Source organism: Sinohyriopsis cumingii, chromosome 4, assembly GCF_028554795.1.
Source record: "Sinohyriopsis cumingii isolate HCF-2022 chromosome 4, ASM2855479v2, whole genome shotgun sequence".
In the NCBI taxonomy this organism is placed as follows: domain Eukaryota; kingdom Metazoa; phylum Mollusca; class Bivalvia; order Unionida; family Unionidae; genus Sinohyriopsis; species Sinohyriopsis cumingii.
This window is the reverse complement of record NC_142964.1, coordinates 52415330-52437546: the sequence shown is the minus strand read 5'-3', so window position 1 is coordinate 52437546 and position 22217 is coordinate 52415330. Positions and strand designations below refer to the sequence as shown.

The window sequence follows — 22217 nt, the reverse complement described above, 5'->3', positions numbered from 1 at the left end:
AGGTTTCTTTTTTTTGAGCTGCATGTGACCATAGAACACTCTCTCCCACTGCATGCAAATAAATAGCCATCTGGCATAATTTGCATTTTGCAAAGCCATCTGTGAAAGATCTCATAAACCAAACTTTACATTTTTCCTTGACTAGCTACTGAAGTTGGAATCGAGAGCAAGCCATTTCAAAGCTTACAAATGATTCAAATTTAAACCATGGCAACATCCAGAAGTTCAAAACGTACAACTGCGTAGTGGCCAGTTGTGGAAATTTCCATTCTGGGACAAACTTTGTGATAGATAATTTTTTTCTCTCTCTCTTTATTCATATTTAAATCTGCAAAATGAAACTATTTATTAATTTCTTTAGGTTTCAATAAAATCAAGGCTTTTCAAGGTGCCCAGACAAAAGTTTGACTTTTAAAGGTGTTTTCAAGGCCCTGAAGGACAAATGCATTTTTCAAGGTTTTCAAGGTCCCCTACGGATCCTGTAATAAACAGTTCAATGATCAGAAAAGGTACAGCTGACATGTAACAGTTGCTAATTAATTAAGTCAGTATTTTTAACACCTTAATTGGGAACTGTGCCTCTGGGTTTCTCAGGAGTTTTACAGAGCCTTATAAAGGTAACTGTTTGATGATTCCTTCTCTGGAGAGAAATGTTCACAGAATTGTTTGGTGGAGGTTAGTGCCTAGCTGAAGCTGCATTTGTCAAGGGCACTTTTCACCATCAGACAACACTGAATTAACTGCTTCAAAGGCAGAAAGCAATGCAATGTTTAGAAAATCACATGTTGTCAAGAACATCATATAAAGTTGGCATGTGGCAATATCACGTGCTGGAACATGTGTAATGAATGTAGGCTGGTAAAGTGTTGCAAAGTCATGGGAAATATGCCCTATAAGAAATACCTGCCAATAGCCAATGGGGAAATGTATCTTCTAAACTAAATCCATATTGACAGCCAATCATAAGTAGAGAGTTTATCATGTGATATGCAACATTTCATTAGGAAGCCTGATAGACAACATACTATGAACTGATAAACTTTAAAAACAGTGGATGATAATTTACTCTAGACTTTGGGATAAAATATCTCCATAGCTGTTTGTGATAATTAAATGCAAATGTCTGGCTATTTTTATCCTGTAGAATATTTTTGTCAATTTTTAACCCTTTTCTTTGGGTAGTGGAGCTATTACTTTTACCAAGTTACATTTTGAGTAAAATTTAGTTGTTTACTTTAAAAATTTAAAAAATCTAGGCCAGCTTGTTTGGATGTAGAGTTGTGCATGTCATTGAGTGTATATCCAGTCAATCAACATTCTTATTTCTAAGTTCTGTGACTTTTTATCTTTTATGTTGCAAACAATGTCTTCCTGACAACAGACAACAAGAAATGTCATCTGCTATAGAGACCTGCCGATCTAATAAAATCATTTCAGTAAGGCATTCTATTTGTTTTCTGTAAGCTAGGCCAGTTTTCAGTAAGGTGCAACAAAACAGCATGCCCTGCTGGAAAACATGCTTTAAAAAGTGAGAAGTGTGATCTGATGCAATGATGGCAAACATTATGTTAAACTTAAAATTTGTAAAGTACATTCAAACTTGAATTACCTCCAGTACAGTTTGACAAACTGCACCTCCAAACCGTATGGAGTTTAATGGCTTCTTGCTATCGTTGAACTTATGCAATCCGTGGCTTTGTTGTGAAATTTCACGTGACGATGGTAATCATCTCTCATGCCATGAGACATGCTCAAATAAGCTCATGATGTCCAATAAATGTAACTGTTGCCCTTCCTGCATTCCCCCTCCCCAATCCAAATATTCATGTTTATTCTTCTGTAGTATTAAAACTTTTTAAAAGGCTTATTGTCCCTATCACCTTGAACATATACTGCTTGTTAAATGCCATTTTTAGAAAATGCTATAAAGGAACAGTTTGCTCATGCAGACATTTTGTGTGAAAAAATATGTGCAGTTTAAAACAGCTGAGTTACTCCTGTAAAGTTAATCTGGTTCCCTGACCAACTCACCTGTATCTAGCATGAAACCTGGATTCAAACCAAAAACACAGATAAGCCAGTATCTAGATTTTACAGCAACAATCCTATTTTCATAATGTTTACTTTATTGTCTAAGTCCATATTTTACATGTGATTTCCATAAGACTTGCAGTCAAATCATAAGGGTTGGCAGGTCTTGCTATATATTCCATATCTCTACTTATGCCCCTTTGTAATTTCCAAAGATTGTACTGTTTCAGTAGACAGTCTCTCATTGCCAAGAGAATATTACCTCTGTTGTAAAATGTATCAACACTGTCAGCAAATCAGAATGCATTAATTTATGATGGTGTGTTCCAATATGTCTAGCACTATCTCTGGACCTTGTGTAGCATTATCATCCAAATTGAAGCAGGAAGCTGTCATATACAAGACACACAGCAATATGTCCACGGTGAAGATACCTGAACTAACTCTTGGTCTGGATGCTCTCTGCCAGCTGGACAATATTTTTTGCTTGTAAAAGTAATGGCATATCAATCATTTCTCCTCTGAATGTGAAAGCACCCTGTGAATAGAATCAAAATAGGAGAATAAGTAAACACAGGAGGACGGAATGTTGAGCATCTGACCTATACCTTGGGTATCCTTCAGGGGAAGAAAAGCTGGATTCCCCATGTGAATGATAATCTCTTCTCCTATTTGCATAAGCAACACAACATAGGGTCCCTTGACCTGTCTCCTATCAAAGGTTAAGACAATGATGTTGAAATCTACAAAATTTCATTGGCAAATCCAGTGAAACTAACAGGCTGCATTGTTTGATTTAGTTGGGCCAGGTGGCTGTCAATGCTGCCATCACCAGCCTGACCAGATTCAAGGTTTGTCTCTGTGATACTAAATCTCAGAGAAAGAAATTCAAGAAGGTTGACTCTGCATGCCAGCCAATGGCTTCCACTATATCTTGGATTGAAATGTTACGTTCAAATGCAAGGCATGCAGAGATGGCTCGAATCTCATGAGTTGTAATATTCATGAGACAGCTCTGGTCTTGTGAGACCTCAGAGTACACCAACTGTATAACCCATTTCAGCCACAGAGCAAGGGCTTGATTGGTGATGTCCTGTTTTCAAGCTTTCATCAGGATGAAGATGCATTTGCACGTGCCAAGACTTGTCTCTGTACATTTCAAGAGTGCAAACCAGATCATGGCTGATGTTTTCAACCTGTCTATGGAAGAGTGGGAGCAAATGACGACTCTTTGGTTACTGATGGATGGTAACTGTTTTTGGCTACAAAGCCTGTTTGTGTCAAGAGAACCCCCAAACCATCTGATCTGAACTGAAGATACTTCACACTGGCAGGGCTGAGAGGATCCAAATGCCTGTGCAGGGGGAGTGGCAAGTTGGTGAGGTAGTTCCTCAGCTGCTTGCCTCTGAAATTCTTAAATTCATCCTCCCAAAAACAAAGGAGATACAAATGTCCATAAAGCAGGAGTATGGCATGGCTTAATCAATGTTGACATTTGTCGTGTTGGATTAGGTCTAAACTGACTGAAGGCATTGGTCATATTATTGTGAGCTGCTTAGTTATGGACCTGAGTGATCTTAGCTGTTGGGTCCCAGACGTGGCAATTGTTGGATTGTTTGGCAAGCCCGAAGATTGCCAGTGAGGCCAAAACTAACACAGAGATTGTCACCATGATCTGAACCAGATTAGAACATGATCTTATCCACTTTGTAGTACAATGGGACCGACATATGGACAGCAGCAAAATTCTTGTCATGAACCAGAAGGTCCGTACTGAAGGTGTTGGAGTGCATATGATACCAGCAAGAAGTGGAAGTCACTGGAACCTGACTTTCCAAGTAAAATACCTTATGGTGCCAAGGTCTTTGCTGACCAATTGGAGAAGAAGCAGAAAAGATGGCATCTCTTCCTCCTCCCCAAAATTAACCGATGCCTGGACCTTGTAATCCTGGGTAGTGGAATTCTTTCCACCAGGATTGTGTGTTTTTCAATGATGCTGAGAAACCAAGTTACTAATGTTTGAGTTACTGAAAATTGTACTGTACTTCAATTTTTTTTTCATCATATGCAATTGTGACCTTCAATTTATACATTTCAATCACATTTACTTGATAACATGGTCCCAGCTTTAAAAAAACCTGTCAGTCCATTTATACTTATTTTTAGGTTGATTCCAATAAAAAACAGCATAGACAAATGCATAATGTGCCAGCAGAGCTGGAAATATGAAGTTTGTTAGAATTATCAAGTAAAACAAACAACACGGAAGACCCTGTCCTGCTGTGGTATTATGTGATAGCAGATCATGGTCTATGTTGTTTGCATTGGTAAGTATATATGGTAGTTAAAAATACTAAAGGAAAAGCTTTTTCATAAAATGCATTATCCATTAATTTTCTCAATTCTTATACATGTCACCTAGTCAACATTTAAATCATAGCACCATTGCCCTATTAGAGGAGACTGCTACGAACCTTCCCTGATGTCTGATGTTGTTCAAAGGCCTGAATAAGCTCCCTTGCCCACTGAATTTTTTCCTGATTTGGGCAGAATGCTTCCTGTACAATTTCAATTTGTGATGGATGGATCACCTGCTTTCCTGTGTACCCCATACTAGCTCCCTCAACTGCCTGCTGTCGCAGAGATTCCTGATCTAAATAGAAGAAACTCTTAGCCCTGAATGCTATAAATACTTGGTACTATGGCCCTCTTAACATGAAAGTCGTCAATTAAGTAGTGTGTGTGTGTGTGTGTGTGTGTGTGTGATTTGGATTTTTAATGTAGCTTTAACAATTTTTCAGCCATATCCCTACGACGTCTGCAGTGTGACAGTTTATAGTGATGTCTAGCACTGGGGCATCATGTCGCAGACATATAGCATGATGCCCCACCCAGTCACATTATCCTGACACCAGGCCAACCAGTCCAATTAAGTAGTCAAACAACCTCAAATACTATGCAAACAACGTAATTTTGGTCAACATTTAAAAAAATATGAATGGCTTATCATCATTTCTTAAAGTACTAAATTCACATTTTTTAATCTGTAAATATAATCAAATGTTTGTCATTGTACTCTTACATGAATTGAGCTCAAGGTTCACTCAAATTAAGAAGACGTGTGAGAACATGGTCTCATCATTAAAATTTAAACAGGTTTTAATTAAAAAGTTGTAAATTTTTCCAGGTAAACCATTATGTAACATGTCCAAAGACAAATAATTGGTCCAAATAGGAGACGAAACCATTTGAAAAACACGAAGAAACAAATCATCTGAAAAAGATTTTCATGCAGATGGTCGAACAGACATTGTCACTACTAATCTTACAGTCTCAATCGTGTATTTTACGATGTAGATGGTTTTCTACAGTGTCCTCCACCTCCAGTACCAAATTATGCATAAATGCCACTGACAGACGATCATAAAGTTGACAAAATTTGTTGTAACACAAAATAAATTCAAACTTAAAATCAGATTAAAAATAGGCTAATAAAATATACATTAAGTTCAGAATAACAAAATCCAAACACTTCAGAGTTCACAATCGTGTACTGTTAATATGAAACTGAATTGCATTTAACTTGTCAGTCTACATTAGAAATCTGCGGTAGATTAACAGAAATGTTTTTTTCTTTTTTGAAAGATATGAAACTTTATTTAAATTTACTACCATACATAATGCATGGTCATTACATTAAATCATTATAAAGTAAAACCTATCAAAGACCCTAAAGGGACCATAGAATTGTATATTTTGTGAACAGGTGTCACACAACAGACGTTAAATATGAAAGCAAAATAAAATAAGCACAGTTTTCTATTAAATTTGGATGTTTAATAAGACTGTAATGTAATTATACCTTTGCTAAGATTGTTTGACACTATAATTATACCTTTGCTAAGATTGTTTGACACTGTGATTAGTACTTTTGCTGAGTAAGTCTGTTTACACAATAAGCAATACCTTTATTTACTAGGTTGCACTGTAATTAATAGATTTGTTTACTAAGACAGGTTATGCTATGCCCTTATTTACTAAGACTAGTTACACTGTAATTAGCATTGTTTACAAAGACTGGTTAGACTGTAATTTATACTTTTGTTTACTAAGACAGGTTACAGTGTAATTAATACCACTAAGACTGGTTTTACAGTAATTAATACCTTTGTTTACTAAGACAGGTTACAGTGTAATTAATACCACTAAGACTGGTTTTACAGTAATTAATACCTTTGTTTACTAAGACTGGTTACAGTGTAATTAATACCACTAAGACCGGTTTTACAGTAATTAATACCTTTGTAGTCAATATGCACCATGTCTATAGCCTGTAGTCTGAAAGCTTTGGCTGCGGTGACAACCTTCTGTCTGGCATACAGTAGCTCCCTAGAGTCTTTGCTTCGTACAGCACCTACAAATTTTTTTAGAGTCACATTACATTTCTTAAATAAGACACATGTAAAACACAATGCTGATAATATTAATTTGATTGAAAATCCCATGTTGATACAACCATCAGTTTAAAATCCCATGTTGATACAACCATCAGTTCAAAATCTCATGTTGATACAACCATCAGTTAAAAATCCCATGTTGATACAACCATCACTTCAAAATCCCATGTTGATACAACCATCACTTCAAAATCCCATTTTGATACAACCATCACTTCAAAATCCCATTTTGATACAACCATCACTTCAAAATCCCATTTTGATACAACCATCACTTCAAGAAGAATAGGTGTAACAAGATGGCCACCATGTCAGCCAAATTGGAGCAGCACCATTTTAATTTAAGACCAACTAGAAAGCATATGAAGAAGTAATTTAATGAAAACCTCTTGTGAACATTACAATCCATTCTGGAACTGAAATAATAAAAAGATTTTCAAGATGGCTGCCATGGTGGAAATACTGATTGTATAATTGGCACTACAGGGTTTAGAGTGAAAATGTTTGGGAAGTTTCGTGGCAATCTTTCAAGTAGTTCAGAAGGAGCAGTGACTATAAACTTTGACAAATAGAGCAAGAACCTGTCTACATCTTAGTACTGATAAATGCATGTATATTGCTAGGGTCTAATATTACCCACTGATCCTCCATGTTTAATATAATATTCACATAAACAAAAGAGCTGTAAATTGGCCTTATCAAGCAGTACTGTGAAAGTGTGTCACAATAGACTCTGTAATGACTCAAGGAGGAAAGTTTGACCTAGATATGAAGTTTTTCACAATGGTGTTGCACTTAAGATTCAAAAGCAAGACACTTTGTCCCCCATCATCCAACTTTGGAGGACACAGCATTTTAGAGGGACAAAGGTCAATTGAAGTATATAATGCATCAGTAGTGCTAAAAAGTGAGCAAGAATGACACCTTAACTTTGTTGTCTGTACTGTATTATTATAGAACACAGTAAATGTTTTATCATCTCCTCAAGTAACTCATGAAAACATTAACATGTCTTAATATCTGGTTAATCTGAAAAGAGCTGCATCATGGAAGTTTCCATTCCAAATCTTGTTCTCATTTGTCTTTAGTATTTACTCAATGCTAACACTGTTTAGTGTAATAATACTCATATTTTCTTAATTATTTTTACAATGAATTAATCATTAATTAAATGGCATTGTGTATTTGTACAAATTTTGTCTCTTTTGTTGTTATTCATATTATCTCAAAATGAATTAAATGGGCACTAGAAGGATTAAATATCAACAGTGCCTCATTCTGCTCTCACACCAGAGTATATTTCTAGAAGAGTCATAGCTGTATTTATGCCAGTTTCTAAAAAACTACATAAAAGATCAACAGGATTGCAAGAAAATCAACAGGAGTGCATGAAAATCAATAGGAATGCATACAAGTCAACAGGAATGCATGAAAGTCAATAGTCATTGGAATGCATGAAAATCAACAGGAATACATGAAAATCAACAGAACTGCATTAAAATCAACAGGAGTGCATGAAAATCAATAGGAATGCATACAAGTCAACAGGAATGCATGAAAGTCAATAGTCATTGGAATGCATGAAAATCAACAGGAATGCATGAAAGTCAACAGGACTGCATTAAAATCAACAGGAGTGCATGAAAATCAACAGGAGTGCATGAAAATCAGCAGAAATGCATGAAAGTCAGCAGGAATGCATGAAAGTCAACAGGAATACATGAAAATCAACAGAACTGCATTAAAATCAACAGGAGTGCATGAAAGTCAACAGGAATGTATACAAGTCAATAGTCAGCAGGAATGCATGAAAATCAACAGGAATACATGAAAGTTAAGAGGACTGCATGAAAAGTCAACATGAATGTGTAAAAAGTCAAGAGTAATACATGAAAGTCAAGAGGAATGTGTAAAAAATCAACAGGAATTCATGAAAATCAATTGGAATGTATGAAAGTCATGCATCACAATTTCAAGTCTGATTTTAATTCTTCAATTAACCCTTCTTGATTCAGAAACATCTGAACCCTTTTTCAACTGGATGGGTGAATTGCAGTCCTAAATTTTCAGTTCTAGAACAGACCATGATGTACAACAGCATAACCACCTGAATCTATGTTATTAATGCTCTACTACTCCAAATAGAAAGATAATGGCAAAGTATGAAACAGCAAACAAGTGTAAATGATGTTCCCATGTGATAATGATGTTCCCATGTGATAACGATGTTCCCATGTGTAAATGATGTTCCCATCGGAGCACATGCAATAAAAAGTAAAGAAGAATAAGTGATGTTCCCATCTGAGTGCATGCAATACACAGCAAACAAGTGTATATGTTTCCATCTGAGTGCAAGCAATACAGAAAACATTAGTGTATATGATGTTCCCATCTGAGCGCATGCAATACACAGCAAGCAAGTGTAAACAATGTTCCCATCTGAGTTCATGCAATACACAGTATTTTAAGTCTGGAAGAAAGGTCCATACCAATATCTGCACAGAAATCATCTGATCCAAACACAAGTCCATCAAGGCTGAATGTCTTGGACTTGAAAGATAATTCCACTCCCTTCCTACAGATGTCTTTGAGATCCAGCAAGGCCAGGGCGCTTTCAATGAATATCACCAATGACAGCTTTTCCACAATATCCCGATCACATAATGAGGAATCGAGCAGCTTGCTTAGCTGGAAAAAGTATTCACTTGTCTTTAAACGTGTAAAAATTAACAATGGTTTTGTTTTAATATGACTTTTAATGTCCCCTACACAAAGTAACCTTGAAAGTATAGCTCATAAAATAAATGATTCTATAAATGACTCGGTATTATTTGATTTTGATGTTTTACAGCACAGTACCACAAGTAGGTTATTCTGAGACAAAATGGAGTAATGTGCCTTGCCAAAGGACATGCCACATCAGCCAATCCAGGTTGATTTCATGGTAGGATCTGAATCCACAACCTTTCAGTTGAAGTCCAGCAACTGTTTCAAAGTAGCGACTTTTCATCCAACATTTCCAATGATGAGTTTGTCTAAATGTTTCATGTTTGTCTGAAACCTATGACTGAATGTTACCCTGAAACAAGGTTTCCATCAAATGTACTCTGTGACATGCATTTTAATTCTGATAAGGCCAGCTAGATAGAAACTCTCCTTGATTGAGAGACTGAATATGATTGGTTCTTATGCAATTAGCTAAAACATTTAGGCCAATGGGTTACTGTTGTGAGTGATATAAATTTATAGTTTTTAGTCATTTTTCTTATTCTGCCAAAAAAATTGAAAACAGTGACTTATCTTGTTAGTATGATTTCATTTCAAGGTCATGGTGCTACAGCTCATTCAATTTCTGCACTATAAAAAATGAACAAAGGACACAAGTCAGAGCTGCAAATATCATGGCAGAGCCTGAAAGCAATGGTGGTCTGAGGTACGGGACCTGCAATTTTTCCAGTTGGACCCAAAAGATAAACTCTGCAGAAGTCCCTTGGACATTCAACTTGTCCAAGAAATGGAAATTAAAAATATTCTTCTGCAGTCTCATGACTGTTTCTTAAACAAAGTGTAAAATGTCGTGTTCACACATTTAAAGAACACTGGAAAACAAATTGGGTCGAACGTGATTGGGATACAGGAATAATATGTTCAACCTATTTAAAGTTCCCAGATTTAGACAACACCCTATACTGTGGTACAACAAATTTAAAGGTTGATTTAACTTCAGTTATATTACTCTCCAGTCCTGTGACAGTGAAAACAAAGAACATTCAAGACTATTGGACATTTTTATTCATATCAGTAAAGAAAGTAAACTGCATTGTTTAAAAATAACTTTTTTTATTTACTAAAGCTTGTACATAAAACTATGCTTTTGTATTCAATTTTTTGTTACTCACAACAGCACTTCAACTTGGACCTGTTTATATTCCTGTCAGAGAATCGCCATAAAACTTTACAAACACAACTGTTTCAAGGTCTACTTGGTCCCAAAAAAACATAATATTGCTAATGCATCCAATATGGTTGCCACAGCAGCCGTCTTGAAAATCTTGTTATTGCTACTCCTAAATGGTCTAATAAGCATGGAGTTTTCACTAAAATACCTCTTACAGTGTCTAGCTGGTACCAGATACAAATGGGATTCATCTGATATTCAATATCTGCCACCATGACAGCCATCTCGAAAATCATGTCAAATTGGGGTTTTCACTAACAGACTTTATATATCTCAGTAGTTGGTTTTGAAAGAAAGGGTGTCAATCTGATGCCAGTAAAACTGCTATGGGAGCCCTCATTAAAATCGTGCTATTGCTACTTATACTGAACAAAAAGTCATATCTGGTATTTTACCAGAACACTTCCTATGATGTCTAGTTTGTCAGACAGCCTTATGGCTACCACACTGGTCATCTTATGGCTACCACACTGGTCATCTTGAAAATCTTGTTTTTGCTGTTCCTCTTGAATGTAAAGTGATATCAGCATGGGGTTTTCACTGAAGACCTCCAATGGTACCAAGTCACTCTAAAATAAAACTGTGCTGATCTGATATCCAATATGGCCTCCACAATGGCCATCTTGAAAATCTTAGTTATTGCTTGTAAATGGAAAGTCACATCAGCATTAGGATTTCACCATAGGACTTCTTATGATATCTAACTGGTACTAAATGAAAATAATCAAATATGGCCATAGGGCAGGCTTTTTGAAAATCTTTATATTGCTAAATGGAAAGTCACATCGTGATGGATTATAATTATACCAATCTGGTCTTGAATGAAAAAACCTCAAAAAACGGCTGCTGCAATGAACATGTTTAAAATCTTGTATCTAATTCTCCTGAATGGATGGATGTATCAGTATGGAGTTTTCACCAAAAGTCTTCTGTGTCCAGTCTGTCTTGAATGAAACTGGTGCCAATATTATATCCAATATGGTGCCACAGAGCTTAATGTGAAAATCGTACCACTCAAGAATTATAGAGCTGGTTTCAACAGCAATTAAAAAAAGAAATGGTCATAACTTGAATTCCTAATACATGTAATTCTTATTAGCCAGCAGAAATTCATTCCCTTTGATGGACTCTTGGTTTTTCAATGTGCAACTGTTTTCCCGCAGAAAATTTGGGTGCGTTTAAGTTAATACTCCACTGGCTTTGTTACTTTTGGGTGTAGTTTGGGTAAATGGAAAGCACTGTGCATGTAACTATATTGATTTTCTAAACATGTACTATTTTGGAAAATTGTGTAAAAGGACAGGGGACATAATGTTAAATTCTAGTATCCTGTCTGTACTTACTACTTGTAGCTCCTGGACACTGTTCACCTTAGGTATCATTATTGTCTGAGGGAGTTTCCCTGCACTAAATACTGCCTTAATATCCTCCTCCATCAGCCCACTACTGACAGAATTGAATCTCACACAACACTCAGACCGGCCAAAATTCAACTTGTCCAGCATCCTGCAAATTGTCTCCCTTGCCTCAACCTGAAATTAAACTGTGTTTCAGCTAAAAGAGGCTTTTTATGGTTTAATCTTAATTTATTCTACAGTAATAGTGCAGTCCTCCATCACAAAAAAGCCACTCAATGTATCACAACCCCTCGTATAACATGGGTATAGTCCTCCATCACTATAAAGCCCCCTCAATATAAAACAACCCCTCGTATAACATGGGTATGGTCCTCCACTATAAAGCCCCTCAATATACAACAACCCCTAGTATAACATGGGTATCGTCCTCCATCACTATCAAGCCCCTTCAATATAAAACAACCCCTCGTATAACATGGGTGTGGTCCTCCATCACAAAAAATGCCACTCAATGTATCACAACCCCTCGTATAACATGGGTATAGTCCTCCATCACTATAAAGCCCCCTCAACATAAAACAACCCCTTGTATAACATGGGTATGGTCCTCCACTATAAAGCCCCTCAATATACAACAACCCCTCGTATAACATGGTTATGGTCCACCATCACAAAAAAGCCACTCAATATATCACAACCTTTCGTATAACATGGGTATGGTCCACCATCACAAAAAATGCCACTCAATGTATCACAACCCCTCGTATAATATGGGTATAGTCCTCCATCACTATAAAGCCCCTCAATATACAACAACCCCTTGTATAACATGGGTATAGTCCTCCATCACAAAAAAGCCACTCAATGTATCACAACCCCTCATATAACATGGGTATGGTTCTCCAACACAAAGAAAGCCACTCAATGTATCACAACCCCTCATATAACATGGATGTGGTCCTCCATCACAAAAAAGCCACTCAATGTATCACAACCCCTCGTATAACATGGGTGTGGTACTCCATCACAAAAAAGCCACTCAATGTATCACAACCCCTCGTATAACATGGGTATGGTTCTCCAACACAAAAAAAGCCACTCAATGTATCACAACCCCTCATATAACATGGGTATGGTTCTCCAACACAAAAAAAGCCACTCAATGTATCACAACCCCTCGTATAACATAGGTATGGTCCTCCAACATAAAAAAGCCACTCAATGTATCACAGCCCCTTGTATAACATGGGTATGGTCCTCCATCACAGAAAAGCCACTCAATGTATCACAACCCCTCGTATAACATGGGTATGGTTCTCCAACACAAAAAGCCACTCAGTGTATCACAACCCCTCGTATAACATGGGGATGGTCCTCCATCACTATAAAGTCCCTCAATAAACAACAGCCACTCATATAACATGGGTATGGTCCTCCATCACAAGAAAGACACTCAATGTATCACAACCCCCTGTATAACTTGGGTATGGTCCTCCATCACAAAAAAGACACTCGATGTATCACAACCCCTCATATAACATGGGTATGGTCCTCCATCACAAAAAAGACACTAAATGTATCACAACCCCTCGTATAACTTGGGTATGGTCCTCCATCACTATAAAGCCACCTCAATATACAACCTGTCGTATAATATGGGTATGGTCCTCCATCACAAGAAAGACACTTGATGTATCACAACCCCCTGTATAATATGGGTATGGTCCTCCATCACTATAAAGCCACCTCAATATACAACCCGTCGTATAATATGGGTATGGTCCTCCATCACAACAATTACACTCAATGTATCACAACCCCCTGTATAACTTGGGTATGGTCCTCCATCACTATAAAGCCACCTCAATATACAACCCGTCGTATAATATGGGTATGGTCCTCCATCACAAGAAAGACACTTGATGTATCACAACCCCCTGTATAACATGGGTATGGTCCTGATTTGCAGGCACATTATAGTATGGCAGGTCAGGATCTTTGTTGTCCGCAGTTTGATTTGACTTATTAAATGAGTATATAGTATATTTTCTAGATCACAGTAATTATTTCTATGCTAGAACTGGTAATGTCAAAATGTGAATAATTGGACTTGCATTTAGTACAAAACATACAAAATTTTACTCATAATCTCATAGGGATCTTTCATTTAGTACAAAACATACAAAATTTTACTCATAATCTCATAGGGATCTTTCATTTAGTACAAAACATACAAAATTTTACTCATAATCTCATAGGGATCTTTCATTTAGTATAAAACATACAAAATTTTACTCATAATCTCATAGGGATCTTTCATTTAGTACAAAACATATAAAATTTTACTCATAATCTCATAGGGATCTTTCATTTAGTACAAAACATACAAAATTTTACTCACAATCTCATAGGGATATTTAATTTAGTACAAAACATACAAAATTTTACTCATAATCTCATAGGGATCTTTCATTTAGTACAAAACATACAAAATTTTACTCACAATCTCATAGGGATAATTCATTTAGTACAAAACATACAAAATTTTACTCATAATCTCATAGGGATCTTTCATTTAGTACAAAACATACAAAATTTTACTCATAATCTCATAGGGATCTTTCATTTAGTACAAAACATACACAATTTTACTCATAATCTCATAGGGATCTTTCATTATTTTCAACATATAAGTGGATTAAATGACTGTTAATAAAGGATGCCCAACAACAGTGAAAGAGTTAAAAATGACCTTACATGCGAAATCAATGACAAAAAAGGATGTACTTTAAAATAATAGTACAATGCTGATATATAGTTTCTATCTTTTTAATGCCAAATATATGATGTCTGAATAAAGGATGACATGTATATCTTTCAATAAAGAGGTATGAGAACCTTTCTGTTCAAGGCTACACCGTCTTCACAGTCCATCACTGCACAATCTACATTAAGGCTTGGGATTTTAGATAGTTTTCTTTCATCATTCCCTGGGACGTACAACACAGCTCTCCTTGGAACATACTTTCTATTCATGGGGTAGACATCACTACTGCTGCACAATGGGAGGCTGGGGGTAAAGTTGCCACTGTAATGGGGTCCTCTTGCATGTAACACACAAGGGAGGTAACTCATGACAGCTGAAGTGGGCCTAATTGATGGGAAAAGCCTTCTTATCAACACCATCCTGAAAGGATATATTTTTTATGCAATAATGCCTGTATTATTGGGAAAAATAGAAATGTGTAAATAAAAAAGGTTGTTCCAACACATTTATGATATGATCTAAACAAAAACTTTGACAAAGTTATGATGGACATATGGATGATCATGGTTAATATTATGTGTCCACCCACCCCCAGCAATGTCATGATGAGAAAAGAAAAATATGTTTTTTGTAGCTTATGATTCTGATGACAAAACTCATGCTTTATTTACTAACAAAATATGATCTAGGTTCTAACAAATCAATAAATGCTAATTTGATTTTCATGTAAGTGCAGAGGCTTGTGCTGTCTAATTTCTCTTACGGTAATTGTGTTATTTCTAACAATTGTAAAATTTTTAAAAGAAATTGTTTTGGCTGTGTAAAGGCAGATAGCTATGCTAACTGTCAAAATCTTTTTAGTTTTGTAAAAGATCAAAGACACATACAGATTAGCTAATGGCTAACAGATCAGACTCACTGACATCATGTAGCAGTTCATCATTTGTTAGAATACATTTGGGGCAGTCACAATGTTTGTCTGCCATAAAATGTGTCATCAATTTTTGCCTTGAAAGGATGTTTGATCTGTCAAATACATACCAGTTTCTCTATTTTTTGGGGATTAATTCATATTCTATTCTAGTCTTGTCATATTTGTTGTCTTTAAAAAAGAATATTTTCTATACAAAGCATAACAACTGAATAAATCTCATTTCAAATTTAAAAAAGGGCAGTGCTTAGGATCTTGACATGAGCAACAAGAACAGAGTCTTGTCAATAATTTCCTCCTGGACCTTTGAGCTCTTGATATAACTACTGTATAATTAAGGTGTGAACTTAACTAATGCTTCATCGAAATATCAGTATGGGTTTCAAAAGCAAAAGCATGGATAAAAAACACAGGCCAATGATGTACATTATCAGTCTGATCCTGAGGCAGTAGTGTACAACTGACTATGCAAGTCAAGATATATAGCTGGCTAAAGTTTCATTAAAATATCTTGAAAATTACAGAAGAGGTACTATTCATTTCTACTGTACTATTCATTTCTATTGTACTATTCATTTCTACTGTCTCTCAATAATCTACATCTGCTCCTAGTGGTATATGGTCACAACGATCTTTATCAGCATTTAGCTTTAAAAAACTAGGCATCAGACTTGCACCATTTTCATTTAGCACCGACTAGAGATTATAACAATTCTATGGAGAAAAACCTATGTCAGTCTGACTTTCTGTTCCCATGTCAATCTGACTTTCTCTTCCTATGTTAATGTTGTTGTTGTTGTTGTGGGGTTTAACACCATTTTTCAGCACGATAGACTATACATGGCGGCCAGTATTAATGGTGGAGGAAGAACCCGGAAAACCCTGGAAAGAACCATCTCCTATGTTAATCTGACCTTTTATACTGGAGAAGCAGCAATAACAAACAAGATTTATTTTCAAGATGACTTTGGAGGCCACCATGCTAGTGTCAGACAGGTGCCATTTTCAAACTGATCTGGCCATCCATGAATAATAAGTAGTGACAACAAGATTTCAAGATGACCACAGTCACTGCTATATTAGATCTCCAACTGGTGCTATGACCACAGTCACTGCTATATTAGATCTCCAACTGGTGCTATATTTTCATTTTTTACCCAGAAGACCATGGGATGTATGTGTAAAATTTCATGGCAATCCTCCAAGTAGTATGGGAAATTTATGCTAAAAGATAGACAGATGATGGGCAACAGATCCTCACATAAGCTTTTCTTGTCTTTGACCAGTAGAGCTAATAATGGCAAGTTGTAAGTGGATTTTCATAGTGATCTGAAAAGGATATTTAAGGCTCAGTTTAAGGATGCCCTGAGAATGTTTTACAGTTGGTTGTTTGTTATGGGCATAATGCCATTTTGCACCACATAATAGGCAATACCCGGTGGTCAGTATAACTTGGGAAGGAAGAACCTGTGAAAATTCTAGGAAGAACAAACAACCCATGGGAAGCTACTGGAAAGCTTTCTCACATACCCATAGTGGCCAAGTCCAAGACTTGAATTGAAAATCCATGCAAACTAAGGTAAGATGTCAGTAATGACTAACCTTTAACAGCAAGCACCTCAAACTACTTGGCTACCCCAAATGTCATATATATATATATATATATATATATATATATATATATATATATATACACACACACATACACACACATAACTATAGGGCAGACAAATATGCTAAAATTATATAAAAAAAAATATCAATTCATTTTGGAAGGATATATTTCAGAAGACCAGAAAAATTTTCTGCTTGCCAAGAGACCAAGTTAGAGTCATCTTACTACTTTAAAAATAAATAATGTTATTTACCCACAACACCCTACATGAAACACAATATTGTTTTTTGACACAGAATAACATTGAAGACTAAACAACAATAAAACTTAAGGTACGTTTTATCTTATTCTTTGTTTTTCCTCAGTCTGTGATAATACTGGAAATCATGAAGTACTGTTGCTGTGGAAATTGTCATGGATAAATCATTTCATTTTCTTGTGTGGGCCTGAGATTCTTTTGAGCCAGGTTTTTTTTTTCTATTTACCTTGAGATAATTGGTTTTTTTTCTTCAACTAATATGAAAAAATGGAGATTGTTCAACAAATTAGAGCAACAATATATTTTCAAGCTCTCTGAAAACATAATTAAAAAAAAATAAAAATATCATGTCTGCCCTGCACAGAAAATAAATTGGTCAGTTCCTCATAGGGATAATAAAAATATCACTCCAATACATGATGATACACAGTTTCCGCTAATGTCATAAAAAAGTGAAAATAAAGAATAATATAAGGGTACATAACCTGTTTTATCCATAAATTATTCTCTCTATCAATAATTTTTTTTATTACACCTATCAAACAATATTACTATATATATACTTGCTTATAAGTCTAATAGCATAGATCCAGACCAGTAGCACAATGTGCCAGCAGATTTGGGTCCAGGCAATTTGTCAGGAGTAATCATCAAAACAAAACAGACCCTGATTTGTTGGTGCATTACATGATGGCATATCAAAGTCTCCATTGTTTGCAATTGGGCATCAACAAGTCTACATGGTAAGTAGCATGTGAATTAGTAGTAGGGTTATGCTTTTCATACACTAATATATCAGAGCTTAACATGAGAAGCTGCTGCTAAGTCAAGACAAAACATCACATAGATTTTAAAAAGATTGTGGGGAAAAAGTTGTTCCAGTGCCACTTATGACAGACTGGATGTTCATACTTCTGTAAAGATCTGTGGATATTTCTCAGGTTAGAAAATTATTTTATTTGCATGTGTACTGTAGTGAGGGAGCGGTAAACGGATTGTGTTGTTCTGTTATGTCATATACTCCAGAATGACTACTGTCAATATGGTGTTTGTAGTGTGAAATGCTCCCTCTGGCTGCTATGCTTCATAAAGTCAAGCTACATTCAGGTCAGAAATGTTAAGTTTTGGTGGGCTCTGGTCTTTTCACAGATGGTTCATCTTTTCCTAAATCATACATGCATTCGGAGGTCTTGCTATAAAAAATAAACCACTATTCTGTCAACTGAAATAATCATGTTTTGTTTTACAAACTTGCAATTAAACATTTTCATTCAAGGCAATGATGTGTAATAACATTCATTCAAGGCAATGATGTGTAATGGCTTTCTCATTCAAGGCAATGATGTGTAATGACTTTCTCATTCAAGGCAATGATGTGTAATGACTTTCTCATTCAAGGCAATGATGTGTAATGACTTTCTCATTCAAGGCAATGATGTGTAATGGCTTTCTCATTCAAGGCAATGATGTGTAATGACTTTCTCATTCAAGGCAATGATGTGTAATGACTTTCTCATTCAAGGCAATGATGTGTAATAACTTTTGTTCTTCAACATGCATCTCTATTATACTTAACTCATACAATTTAGGTTGTTCCAATTAGTGTACTTTACCGGTGCAGATTGGCCCAATGGGCTTTCCCACAGCACATAATCATTCTGGCAATTCTCAGCCAATTAAATAATCTGTCAAATGATGGTTTCTTATCTCTAAGCACCTTACATTTTAAATGACTATGTGATAATCAGCTGTATAGTTTTACACAGGTTCTAAGCAGGACTGTTTAATGTTTATACAGTTTCACATAGGTTCTAAGCAGGACTGTTTAATATTTATACAGACCGCATGCTCTGGACATATATAGTGGTTGTCAACAAATCTCTAAAAAAAATTATCCTCTAAGATTACTGAAAATTGTGTTTCTCAAAACACAACCATTTTGGAGACATTTTGGAGTCAAAAATCATGTTTGTCACATGGCACATTGTGGCATGTAGGCAGTAAAGAACTGATAATTTGTGACACTTTACAGGAAGGGAAATTTGTATTCCGTTGGGGGGTGAGGTGGTATACAAAAAACCTAAAAACATACGCATGTTGCTTCAATACTTGATATAAGAAGAAGAAAAGAATAACAATATCAAATTAATTTTGAAATTACCATGAAAGGTAAATATTGATGATCCTGGGTTTAATGTTATAAATATGACTTGGTACCATGCTCTGGTACAAAATATAAGTGTAAATTGTTACAAAGAGATAATCATAGGTACCATGTACCCTGCAAATTATTACAGAACTTTTTAAAGTTACATGGGCATCACCTGTACAAACTTTTGTTTACGTTAGGATTTGTCTGGATTATTCATATTTTGTCTATAGGGATTGAGACATTCTCCAGTCACTGGTTTTTTTGCGTGGGTATTCCATCACCTCCTCAAAATTGTAACCAGTCCTATTCAGCTGGTAATGCTACGGGTCCACTGGACATTTTATATACATTGCAAAACCATCTCAGTGTTGTTGAATGCCGCTGATGATTAAAAACAGAAAATGGATTTTCACACACTATAGTCTCCAAAGCACAGTAGATTCTTACATGTAAGGCCTCAACACTGATATTTATGTTTTGGGCATCGCGGTCATAGCACTAAAACATAAATAACATGTGATATGTCTTACATTGTAGGACTAAGCACAGTATAGCTTCTGGATTTTTTTTGCTTGAATAAATTAGCATTGTATGTGGGTTTGTTTTTCTTCAACTTCTATGCTTTTTATTTGATCTCCTGAATATGTCTATATATTGTAGTCTGAATAAAATGTTTTTCTTCTTCTTAATATTATTATTATTATTTAGAACAGTGATGAATAATTTACAGTACTACGAGTGGACCTCTCACCATGTTCATTGTGTGATATAAAATGAGACAGCATACTACTCTTTTGTGATAATTATGAGAGTTAATCTGAATATTGGTCTGAAGCAATAATTAGAATATCATTATTGGCTTTCCTTCTAATCCTTTACTTCTTGTAATCTTCAAATACAAATTTATGAAATAAAATATTTTAAACTAAGAGCAATAACATCAATTTGGGATATAATAACAACGGAATTTTAACATAGAAAATAAATGACGAAAAAAGACAACTCTTTTGACAGATGAGCAATAAAGTGTTTCCATGTTTACAGTATAGTGTCTTTGGCATTTTAACGATTAAGTTTGATTTGCAAAATGTACAACGTAATGTTGCCCGGTCAAACAAATCCTTGACTGGTGTAAGGTTATAAAATAAACACCAAGGTGAGGCTTTAGCCTTGACACTGAAAATAAACAATGTCAGCATTTGTTAAAATCCAAAATGCAATTGCCCTTTTGTATTACCTAACAATATTCTATAATAGGTCCTCTTGAAAAATAAGAGATTACTGAAGTTTTTGTCTACTATGCACAGTCGGTTTAGATGTACTGTTGTTCGCGAGTAACCTCCCTTAGATTAGGGGGCTTTCTCACAAATGAATATTCAAAATAATTATGTATACTATTTTATTCAAATATATTATAAATTTCATTGAAAAACGAACTCTGATACCTGATGTCTTTGTTGGAATAAAAAAGGGTTTTGAAAATTTCGAAACGCAGGTCTATGTTTTTTAAAATTATTATTCACAATTATTTTCTTTCTCTCACTACAGTCTCCCACTCCCAGGCATGTTATTGCTGTAATCTAGCTTCCGCATTTTTATTTTTACTCACGTGACCTCATATTTACCTCGGCGGTATGTTAATCGTGTACTGCAGTTTAAACATGGCCAGTGGGCTGCAATTACACATTTATCAGGGAGACGCAATATTTTTATTGGGGAAACTTTATGTGTTGAATTCTAGTATGGTATGAAAAGTGATTAACTCGACAATGCAGACGATGCAACACTGCACCTGTCAAAAATCGATGTAAACTGAAAGTATAGATTGTACCTATACACATTACTCAATGTATAGTACGCAACCTAAGGCTAAAGAAACAGGCTTGTCACAGACGAATCTTAAGCTGGGATGCTTCCACATGACAGCCTCGATTAAGAGGTGCAATGACCATGTTGCGTATTGATTTCCTGGTAAAGGACATGTGAAGGGGCAGAGAGGTGATAGTGATAAATTAGACATTGTTGGAGTGTGATCAAGCCATCATGATAACGGGAACTGAACACAATGAAATGTTATCTTTAATTGCTATAAATGGAAATATTCGTTTCATCAGCATTGGATTGTTATATATTTGATGTGTCATGATTATTCATATGGTATTTAAAGAAGTCGTTACAGGCAAGTAGTCTTTACAATATCATCCCATATTTATTTCTATTGATTTGTTAAATATTGCTTAATCAATAGTCTGGAGAGGGACAGATTATCGATTCTGAGGTAATAGTGATAGAGTTGCATCAGTAATATTCCATCTGGAGAGAGCTTTGACATTTGTAGAACTTGTAGATGAAATCGAAGTTTAAAAGCTATATGAACTATAAGAAGAGTATTCAGTAGAATTTGTTGATGTTAGATGATTTGAGATTATCTTGTATTCTTTATATTGATCAGCCTGGATTGGCAGATGTATGCACCCTCTTGTATTTATGCAGATCATTCAGGCTACGGCTAATTATTATAAATAGTTATTATAAATATTTGTTTCACAAAATAACACTGTTGAATGCCTGATAATCATAATCCTCAACGCAGCAGTTTGCATATTTATTTGATGCCCTAAAACAATACATTTCTTAATTCTTATTGCAACTCTTATGCTTTTGTACTTTTTGTTTTTACTTTTATGAA

General features: G+C 35.5%; 1 protein-coding gene across 3 annotated transcripts; it reads right to left on the bottom strand.

Moving 5' to 3' along the window:
* Positions 1-2105: 2105 nt before the first annotated feature.
* Positions 2106-20874, bottom strand: LOC149801161 (citramalyl-CoA lyase, mitochondrial-like). 3 transcript variants are annotated; one of them, XM_089955183.1, is made up of 8 exons: positions 20571-20628; positions 19701-19909; positions 14703-14991; positions 11790-11978; positions 8978-9176; positions 6332-6445; positions 4506-4684; positions 2106-2569 (listed from the first exon to the last, which is right to left on the bottom strand). In XM_089955183.1, the coding sequence occupies exons 3-8, from the start codon at positions 14988-14990 to the stop codon at positions 2471-2473; spliced, it is 1068 nt and encodes a 355-aa protein (XP_089811309.1). In that variant the 5' UTR covers position 14991; positions 19701-19909; positions 20571-20628; the 3' UTR covers positions 2106-2470. The 3 variants fall into 3 exon arrangements, with proteins under 3 accessions (XP_089811309.1, XP_089811308.1, XP_089811310.1); XM_089955182.1 differs by lacking the exons at positions 19701-19909; positions 20571-20628 and adding an exon at positions 20766-20874; XM_089955184.1 differs by lacking the exon at positions 19701-19909 and having other exon boundaries at positions 20571-20649.
* Positions 20875-22217: the final 1343 nt, after the last annotated feature.

Coding starts and splice junctions, on each gene's coding strand:
- LOC149801161 (XM_089955182.1), bottom strand. CDS start 14,990: ATGGTGTTGATAAGAAGGCTTTTCCCATCAATTAGGCCCACTTCAGCT. Junction 9,177..11,789: donor GTGTCCAGGAGCTACAAGTA/GTAAGTACAGAC, acceptor TACTTTTTCCAG/CTAAGCAAGCTGCTCGATTC. Junction 2,570..4,505: donor AACATCAGACATCAGGGAAG/GTTCGTAGCAGT, acceptor TTCTATTCACAG/GGTGCTTTCACATTCAGAGG.